General features: G+C 33.3%; 1 protein-coding gene across 1 annotated transcript; it reads right to left on the reverse strand.

The window, feature by feature from the left end:
• Nucleotides 1-976: 976 nt before the first annotated feature.
• On the reverse strand, nucleotides 977-10,605 carry LOC121366664 (E3 ubiquitin-protein ligase RNF213-like; the record flags this gene model as incomplete). Its single annotated transcript, XM_041491023.1, has 6 exons — nucleotides 977-1,133; nucleotides 1,659-1,732; nucleotides 2,388-2,547; nucleotides 8,348-8,482; nucleotides 8,940-9,049; nucleotides 10,543-10,605. Coding segments are annotated over 6 exons (699 nt in total), but the record flags the coding sequence as incomplete, so codon positions are not given.
• Nucleotides 10,606-10,799: the final 194 nt, after the last annotated feature.

Consider the following 10,799-nt stretch of genomic DNA (forward strand, 5'->3'; position numbering starts at 1 on the left):
GCCGGATAATCACAAATGGACAACCATCTCGCGCACAAACTTTCCGTGCGCTAGCTGTCAACGAACTTGCGTCGGACATGGTAAATTCAACACAGAATTCCCAACTACCAACCGTATGTCAAGTTCAACCAAAAAAACAAACACAAAATTACAAGTAAAGAAAACTTTTTGCCAAAGCTTAACAGGTGTTAACAGGTGGACTGCAGAATTGAGAATGAAGTTACAGGTAGCCCGTGCAAGGATAGCATTGCGCATATCCGGCAAGGGAGAGAATTCTGCAGTGTGTAGGTATGACTCAGGTTGAATAGCATATTTGTTGTGCTAGCACAGTAAGTTGAATAAGACTATAGGCATTAAAAGTGATACTTGTTCTATTTTAATGCAACTGTCATAATGTAGTTCATATATAATAGTATATTATGACAACTTTGTAGAGATGAAAGAAACTACCAAAAAACAAGAAACCATAACAAACAATAGCACACGCCATTTGACAGGTATTTTTTGTTTTTAAAAAAAACATAAGATGTACAACAACAATTTAGCAAATATTTGGATATGTCATTCTAAGACTATTTATTGACATTTTCATACTTTGTTTTTGACAAAAATGTCAACAATTAATTTAAAAAACGATTTTTAAATGAAAACAATGCAAAGTGACGTCATTGTGATGACACTTGACGTGTATACACGTCAACGGCAGGAAACGTGTTAAGTTGGATGGAGCATACATTAAGGGGAAGGCTTGTCATAAATACATGTACTATTAGTGATTTCAGATACAGATAATTCACAAACAATAGCTTGTTCTTTACATTTAATGTTTTAAAACAAAAATTTTAATTACTGACAATCAAAATTAAATGGAAATGACAATGGATAGAAACCTATAATTCTTGGAAATCTGAATAAGTATATGAAGACAAAATTAACATTGTGACTGATGATAACATACTGGCTTCAGATCAACCAGTCAAAGAGTGAGAGATAAAGCAATCACCTGCGTGTATTCCTGGTCTTTAGGAAAACTGCTTCCAAATATGGTGATCACTCGGCGCTGTCCTAGAAGTTGTTGCAGTATTCCAAGAGCACCATAGTTCTCAGTCAAAAGCAGAAGATAACGACTTTCACTGAAAAATATTAATTGCTGGGTTATCAGTTTACTACATCATGAGGGTTTATACCTACATCAACTGCAGAAAGACCCAGTTTGTATTAAAATTATATATATATTGTTGTTTTTATATAAAAGACACTTTAAACAACAGCTATTTAGGGTTGAATACTTTAGTTATTTCAACACTTGGTCAGAGAACACTTGCTACCTAAAGTGATCTTTTGTATGCCATCCCATAGACCGTACAGTATATATACCATGGCCTTTGATGTCACTGTGCACTGGTTGGGATATGGAAAAACCTGTATCCATTAACATAACTTGAGCCTATGGCCTGTAGTACCTCAGCCGAGAGCTCTTCTTATTATGGCCATGTGTGCCCATGAACATTTATGCGATTTCCCAGGAGAAATGTCCTCCCAGGCACTGGGAGAAATGTACTCCCAGGCAGGTAAACAGGAGACTTGATCAAATACCAGGAGTCACCCACGGAATCCGGGAAGGTTGACAGGCCTGACAAATAGCTGCACAAACTGACCTGTCAGTACCATCTCCAAATAGTGCTGCCTGTATCAAACCAGCTGTAGTGTTTATGGGGTCATCTTCATGTCGCTGCAAAACAACAAACAATTCACCTAGATCAGTCTGAGATGATGATGATGATTATCATAACAACAATAGGGCTCCAATCATTTTAAACCTCTAAATGTTGCATTAGTTGACTATATATAATTATATTTTGTCAATATCAATCAATTTTAATAAACAAGACTGAAAGTGAATAGGAAAATCTGACATAATTAAGATTCTGTATTATGGTTTCTGTACAATTTTTAAATATTTTCTTTTTTCTTTTTTTTTACCACAAAGGTTTAATTTGTGGGACAAGGACTGTTATAAAACATTGATTGTATTTTAACATGTATTATAAAAGACTTGGCATATTTTTTAACACTAAACCTAGTGATGTATACTGATGAAACTGCAAAGAACTATGCTTGTTTTTGTTCACTCACTTGCTTTATCTGAACATAACATGTGAACATCTGCCAGTTAGGTACAGAATGAAAAGATTTTAACTTTAAAAAAATATATATACATTCGGTTTTAGTGTTAATTGCTCAACAATTAATTTCTGATTAAGTAATTTCGATGTCATTTATAAAATACGGTTTCTGGTTAATCATTCATGCAACTGAAATAACAATGTGATAGACATTAGTTAAAGTTCAGGCATATTCATAAATCCATAAGTGAGAATACAAACCTCTTCTCGTTTAACAATCACTGTGATGTTTTCCTGAAAGACTTCAACAGGATCCACAGTATCCAGGCCTCCAAAGTTTCTAAGTACTGAGTGTTCCAGCTGGTGCCAACAGAGGGGACGATGTTGTTTGGCAGCAAATGCATACACCATCTTCACCAAACTAAAATGATTACAGTAACAACATATTACTTAATTAAAACAAATTGGTCGTATATTGTTATGTAACCAAGTGTAGTTTTTGCTATTTAATATATTATTAATTAGATAGTTAGGGCATTAATTGTTTGTAGTTAGTCACTTACCTTATTACAGTTTATATATTAATAGTGAGGGTAATGTTATCGGTTGGTTGGTTTAGATTGGATATTGGGTTGGTATGTTTTCGGTGGCACGTGTAATTAGTGACAGGTGACGGTTGACTGAATACAGTGACGCTTAGGACAGTAGCACTGCATGCTGGGTATTTTGTCCACCTGTTCCCGCCAAATTAACCACACCCGATCTCATTCTTTGTTCTGCTTTGATCTGAACAACATCTTTCAATTTACGACTGCAAAGTCAAAGATTAACTATTATATTTTCACATGAGTTTTAGTGCAAACTAGAACGAGATGTCTGGTAAGTGAATGTTTTATAATAACATATTTTAACTCAATATTTAATACCAGACTGTTATATTTTATTTGATATAAGACAAATGTATGAAATATGTTTTTATTTAGACATGTACATGCACAGGTGTTTGTAATGAATGAATGTGTGAGTGAATGAAAGAATGAGTGAGTGAATGATTGAACATCTCTATTATTATTATTATTATATTTATTTAAACACGATTATAAGAAATGTATTATTGTTATTGCAGGTTTTTCATATGATCATCATTAATAAATGAACCTGTGGAAACAAATCTTGTTATTGTCTTCACTACCCGAGGTTACAGTTACATATATGTGTATAAGAAATAACCTCCAAATGTAATACGACACATACTTAATGTCCCGAGTCTGTTGCCATTTGTGACATTTTTCTAAGCCTTAGAGGTTTTTTTAATGGGTAGAATTGCAAATTAAATATATGTTTTTGTTTAGAAAATAAGTGACTCAGTTTATTTCCTAATATATATTTTCACCCAACATACAAAATTTGTGGGACATAAAATCCACTTTGAGCTTCAACAAATATTAGGACAACTAGAAAACTATTGCACATCAAGACATCAATATCCAAAACAAGAACATTTTAATATGTTCTTTATTTAATCAGGGTTAAAAATTAACATGAAAACCATGGTCGCTAGCAGGGCCAGTTGAAGAAAAATCTTACTGGCCCTTCTCAAATTCAACTAGCCCTCCAATTTAACTGCACAGCGAAAATCAAAACTAGAAGTTTCTTTGTTGAATAACAACCATGCATAATAATAACCATGTACACATGTATATACAGAGCTCACGCGACCGGGCTAAGTGAGCCCAAACTTCGCTCTGACCAGCCTGACTTCGCCGTGCCAGTCACAGTAAGGCGAAATCTGTGTCGCCTTTTAGAAAATAGTCATCACTTACAATGTACACACAACCGATGAATGGTGAGAACTAGAGGAACACCTATTCATAGATAATAATTAAGTGTGAAGTTTCTGAGAGTTTGAAGAGAGACTGACGCCACAAAATCATGCGACGGGCTCACAGATACCGGTAGACTGTCTAGCTCAGACAAGATCCGTGTCTGGCACTAATAGTTGGCCTAAACGTGCTACTAACTGTTGAAGCGTATTGTCAGGCGAATGTGCTGGAAACTGTACAAGGGTGGGGATCTAGACAAAACTGGATCCACAAGTCGCTAAAGTGCCCGTGTTAAGTGACCACTGTAAATTCTTTAACATTTTCTTTATGTTAAACAACAGTAACAAGGTGCAGCAGATAAGCAAGGTACACACCTTCACGGATACTAGTACCCATTCTGTCTGACAACTCCACAGTGTATCAATTAAGAATTTGTGACTGTGGAATGCATTTAATTGCCTCTGGGTAATCTAAGCTTGACCGTTGTAGATTAATCTATTAGGACAATACTCTGCTTGGAGTAGTAGTTATTAAATGAAATGAGAAAACAAACTTGTGAGAGAATTAATTCTAAACGGTTAAATTAGTACTGTTCATTTACATTTCATTATTTCTAAAGAAGACGACATGTGGAAAAGTGATTTAAAAAAAACAAAAAAACTATAGAGCACATATCCATCAATTAGCAGTACAGACCGTAACAAAATAAAATAATAATAAAAATTAAAATACAGATTGTAAAAGTTGCACATGTATTAAGATAACTTCCTTTTGCGTATTTTATTTTTTTGATTAAAAATTCAATTCTCCCTGCTGTTAAAATCTTCGCCCTCTCTAAAGTTTGAAAGAGAAGTGACTTCGCTCTATGATTTTGACCTCGCGTGAGGCCTGTATATAGTCCGTTTCCTTAAGAAGGAAATGATGAATTGGCATGTAACATCATAATGAATAAAGTTAAAATTCGTATTTAAAAACATATTATTAAGTTTTAAACCCATACCAACCCAAATAACATTTCAATCTGATTAAATTTAACTCTACTGGTCTACCAATAGATCTAACAGCATTGCGTGGACTCCCATGTCCAGGTGACATTTCATCTAGAAATAGCAATTTAATGGAAACATGAACTCTATTTACATGCCCATATTCACAAGGGTTCAGGCACGCCCACCCCGGACTTGGTCTCTGACATCGCCAGTGGCCAATTCCGGGGTGGGAATAACAATTTAAATATCGACCAATTACACTTCGCCTTCTATAGCATTATTCGGGAGCATACAAATTCTAAAAATATCGGGCGAGACTATTTATGCAATAGCTGAACTTGTTGGTCTATTTCAACATTAAAAAACAGGGGGAAAATGCAGTAATTTTATGGCGATACCATCACAGAGTTTTTTTTGTCTTGAAATGAATTTTATATAAAATTTTATATTGAAATTAGTTTTCGGCATACTTCGTAATTTACCCAAATCATTTCGTATACCCTCAGCATAATCCTGAATGTTTTCAATTCTTTTCAAATCACTTGCATGATTTTGCAAGTAACCTTTTGATTGGTCGAATGAAAGGTTAACTGGACATCACCTCCAGCGGGGTGCTGTTAGATCCACAGGTAATAGTAATTAACCAGTGGAGCTAATTTTAATTAGATTGATAACATTTTTGAAAAAAGAAATCCATTATAAATAAAAATGTTTCGTTACAAATTATCATTTAATGATACAGATTAAATATAATTTTAATACAGGTGTAAAGAAAAATGCTACAACAGCCAATTTATGCAGCTTCACTTGCATTGTTTCTGACGTAATCGATTAAAGCCTTTAAAGGTAGAACTGTGCGTGTTTTAGTAAATTGGTCTGAGTGGCAGTCCTCTTTATGGCGATGCAGAGGGATGAACTCTCCAGACTATAGACAAGGCACTAGATAAAGATTGATGGAATCATCCACTAGTTTGCCAATTACCCATTTGACTCTGCATTGTGCAGACAGGGCACAATATTTCACGCGAACCGCCGTTCTGTTTGCGTGTCGGTTACGCAAAGTTAAATTTACATGAACCGCAAATTGGTTATGTTGTGACCTGTAGACGTTCAGAAATTAAAAACTGCAAACTTTCCGATTACAGGAAGCTTATTCATGCAGGCATACTACTAGTATTCCGACCCATGTTTTAGACTGATTTTTAGATACTTGATGCGCGGAAAACCAGTAGACAACGGTATATTGCAACGGTTGTAATTTGGGACCGAATAGAGATGAGCCAAACGTTTTAAAGAAATGTGCACCGACCGCTAAGGCGCCTAAATTATCTGCTGCTATTTTATCTCAAAAGGAATATATGTAGACATAATATTGGATTGCCTATAGTTTTACAAAGGTTGAAAACGGTTTTAATGTTAACAAAAATCCAAAAATGTCACAAAAGCTGAAAAATACTAACATCGCATAACGAGCTTTAAATAACAAACATTTGGAACGTCACTGTAGTATAAAAGTACTATCCATAAAGTGAAAGTAGCATAGCCACCGCAAAATATCAGTGTCAAATTGTGGTCTTTCTTTTTATGTTAGTATAAGATTTATTTTTATTAATCTAATCCACCAATGAGTAGCCTGTTTTATAGTTCAGAGGAACTGGACATTTGTTGTTTTGTGGGTTTTTTTTAATCTGCTGTATACTAAATTTTACATATTATCAGTGACAAATGGTAGCCTTTATTTGTTATTTATATATAAACAAATTATTAGTCTAATCATGCACCAGTGAGTGACTGAGTGTTTTGCATTATTCTTCAGATGATCCAGGGAATGGGCATTTTTCCTCCAAATGTATCTATTTTGTTTCAGTACTGGGCTAATAGTGTTAACTTCAGCAAGCTGCACAGAGGTTCTAGAATATGGTGGTCCGATGCCCGAGGACAGTGGTTTTTAGATTTGGGCAACTAAAGATTACTTTTTGCGATCCCGATGGCAAGTGGTGAATAATAATAATAATAATAATAATAATAATAATAATAATAATAATAGTAATAGTAATAATAATAACAATAATTAATCTACAACGCTACGATCGTACGAAAACAAAAGAAACATCTACAAGTCACTTCTTTCGATTTGCAAGCATTAAAGAAACTGTTTTATAAAACGTTTTCTTTTGTATTTTGTTTTATCTTTATGTTTGAGCTAAAAATTATGTAAAAAAAAAAAAAAATTAAATTATAATTTCAACGTAATTTTGAAGTAACCGATCGGGTAATCCACAGTTTACACAAATACAATTCACGTAACCGAACAATTGGTTACCTAGGTAAAAACCACGTGAACCGACTTCCGGTTACCTCAAATTTCGAAATATTGTCCCCTGTGCAGAGATACAACTCTGATCTCGTATTATGGTTTTGTCGTTCATATTACCTTGGATGTTCCATCAGTTGCCTTAAAACCTGTATCAGAAAAGATTTATGCAGTTTTATAAAAAAAGATATTTTTTATTATTTACACTGCTTTTTTTTATTATTTCAGATGGTATGGGTTTACAATTTAATAAATTAATATGTTTTTATATGAATTTTATATTTACATGCCAATTCATTGACTTTTGGAATAATCCCTGTAGTAATGGAAAATTTCATTGCTAGTGTGAGTTGAAACTACAAGATAAATTTTTATTTTGTCCCCGAATAAAATACTAGTAAGCTAATTAAAATAGGATTAATTTGTACCATAACATTTAATAATGTCAAAAAGTAGGTCTACTAGATAGTTATAGCGTATTTTGTCAATTTCAATAAGCCGACAACTTAAAAAAATAAATTCAAATGTCTGCAATACGTTTTGAGCGATATTTGTTCACAGCCCATGACCAAAATCGTACAAGCTAAAACTGAGTCTGGTCAGTCCAGCGCTGTAAAAATATAGAACATGTTCTATAATATCGTCTTCTGCCAGATCTGTTATTTGCGCCAGTAGAGACGCGATGTGTTTTGTCACATTGGTCATTCGATTCAATTTCAGTGAGTTTCTTTTTTAACTGGTAGTACCATACTTACCAGCTAAAATCAATGGTCGCCCAACGGACCACCTTTGTAAAATTCTTAGTTGCCCTTAGCCAATAAAGGTTGCCACGGGCGACCGGGCGACTGCTAATTTTCAACCGTGTTTAATAAAAAAGCTCTATTAGTTGAAAATAGCAGTAAACTCAGGACAGTCTTTTTCAGATCTACTGATTAAACAATGTACTGAGATGTCATTAAACATTTTTATTATATAGATGTTAGAATAACAAAATATGTGTGTCTGTATGTGTATGTGTGCATTAGAAAGGTGGTTCCAGTAGGAAAAAACACACATACAAATTACACATTTAATTAAGTAGAACAAACAATATACCTATAAAAATCTCTTAGTCCAAAGAATTCTCGCTTTTGCTGAGTAGCACCAAATACTGCTTTGTAAGCATCAGCTAACTGTGGTAAAAGTAACTTGATTCTTTGAAAAACATCTTCACGGGAAGCACATATTCCCCTGTAAAAACAGATTGCAAATATAACATACTTTAGTATATAAGAGAACTACATGTAGCATGCAATTTTGTAAGTTCAATTTTCTCTGTTTCAATATTTGGCACAAATATGTTCAGTGTCTCATCTGTTCCAAAGTGGCAGAAAGTTCACTAAATATGGATATGTGAAGTGAAGGCATTCAATCAGTTACTCATCTGTAGTAATAAACATATAAACCAAAAATAATCAAATATAGAATTTAGTGGGAGACACTAACAAACAACATATAATTCAAAACTTAATGAGCAGACAATATTGTTTGCTTTTACATTTATATCTTTGACCAATGTTTTTACAAATATAACATTTACATTATTTCCAAAGCACTTTTCTTATTCAAACTGAAATAACTGACACAAAATACTTAAAACGGAAACTGGCACGAGGCACATATGTATTGGTTGTTGTGAAACACTTACTTGGCTGACTCTAGAAGTTCCGCCTCATCAGGAACCTCTCTCTGGACAAGAATTCCTCTGTTCATCTTGGCCGGGTCTAGAGCCCAGTTGGAAATGCCAATAAAGGCAACCTTAAAATATGAATAATAGACTAAAATATGCTTGAAACAAAACAAAGATCATTTGTTACTTTACAGAATATAGTACAATGTTTTCAAAATTGCTTGGAATGTTTGCAGTTTACAATACAAACTGTAGTTGAAGATTTGATGTTCATCAGTTTTCTTCACTTATAAAAAAGATGACTTCATTACACTTATCCAGAGCAAAAATTTCATGGATATAAAAAAGGGGGAATTCTGTGGAATGTTTTATTAATTTAATTTTTAATAATTAATTATAATGTAAAGTTTACGATTAATCTGATTTTATTTATAAATATTCATGTACTCATGAATCATAGTCGAACAGTGATGATATCAGCGAAAGCGAAAGGTTAACAAACAAGGAAACAAAATTTCCTCAAAAGACTAAAATAATTATTTTAAATGTTTTAAAAAGAGAATGCATACAACATTTTCATAGCAAAGAATGGCATTTTAATAGTACTGATGGGCATTAGGAAATCACAACTTGAATAATTTAGTTTTTTATGTTTTAATTTGAATACCATATATCTTCGCCTATAAGTCAAATTTTTTTCACCCAAAAATTATTTTATAACTTGGGGGTCGACTTATAAGAGGGTAAACAAATTTCACCCAAAAATATTACCGTTTTGGGGATTATTTTACAAGTTTTATTGTTGAAGTATGCCCTGTATTTATACTCAAATATGTTAATTTGACACATTTATTTTTTATAACCTTTTTTTTTTGCATTAGAACAGTTTTGTTTATGCAAAAAGGCGTGCGATCTCACTCACATGCCAAGAGAACAGTCCACTTCGTTAAAAAAACAGTCATCACTAATAGCAAAAATTTAAACAATACTAACTACCTGTTGCCTGAGTTTATTTTGAAATCTGGTCACTGGCATTAATGGTTGTTCAAACAATGTTTTGTCGGTGATTAACTTCATGAATATTACTGAGCTTTCCCTTAAAATAGACTGATCTCTGCAGTTCACTACAGCAATAGGGACACACATCATATGGTACAAAAACCAGTGTACTTTCCAGAGTTATCCTCCTTACATGTATTAATATGGCAGCAAATCGTGATACTTTTAGTTTTATCGTAGTGATCTGTTGTCAGTGTTTATAAATAAAGTTGTTGTCTGTGCACAAAACCATGCTGTACAGTACCATACGGTAACAGCCAAACAGCTTTCACTATCTACTAAGGGAATATTTCATTTTGATTCTATGTTACTTGTTTGCGATGTACAAAATGTGAAAACCGAAGTTTGTAAAATAATTTTCTTTTGTTCAAATATTGTACATTATTGTTCTCATGTGCTGAAAATAAGAAATACTTCAATATTTATAAGTTGTTTTTCATGGGTCGACTTATAAATGGGTCAATAAAAAAAATATGTTTTGAGGGTTTGAAATTAGGGACTCGACTTATAGCCGAGATCGACTTACAGGCGAAGATATACAGTAACTAAAACAAAACCACACCTTTTTGTAGGGTTCTGGTTTTTCATCCCCTTGGCAGCCATCTTCTAGCAAAGGGTGCAGTGTCTAAAATACATTATAAAAAAGATTAAACATAAATGATGTGATATGTAAACAAAACAAAAAAGACAACAGAGTAGCATAAAATGTCAATTTCAAAGTAAGTCATTTTGCTACAAAAGAGCAAAATATTAATAAATCTACGATTTAAAAAAAGGAAGCAAATAAACATGCCTGTAAGATATTAAACAATGTAATTT

Source organism: Gigantopelta aegis, unplaced genomic scaffold, assembly GCF_016097555.1.
Source record: "Gigantopelta aegis isolate Gae_Host unplaced genomic scaffold, Gae_host_genome ctg6545_pilon_pilon, whole genome shotgun sequence".
Classification (NCBI taxonomy): domain Eukaryota; kingdom Metazoa; phylum Mollusca; class Gastropoda; order Neomphalida; family Peltospiridae; genus Gigantopelta; species Gigantopelta aegis.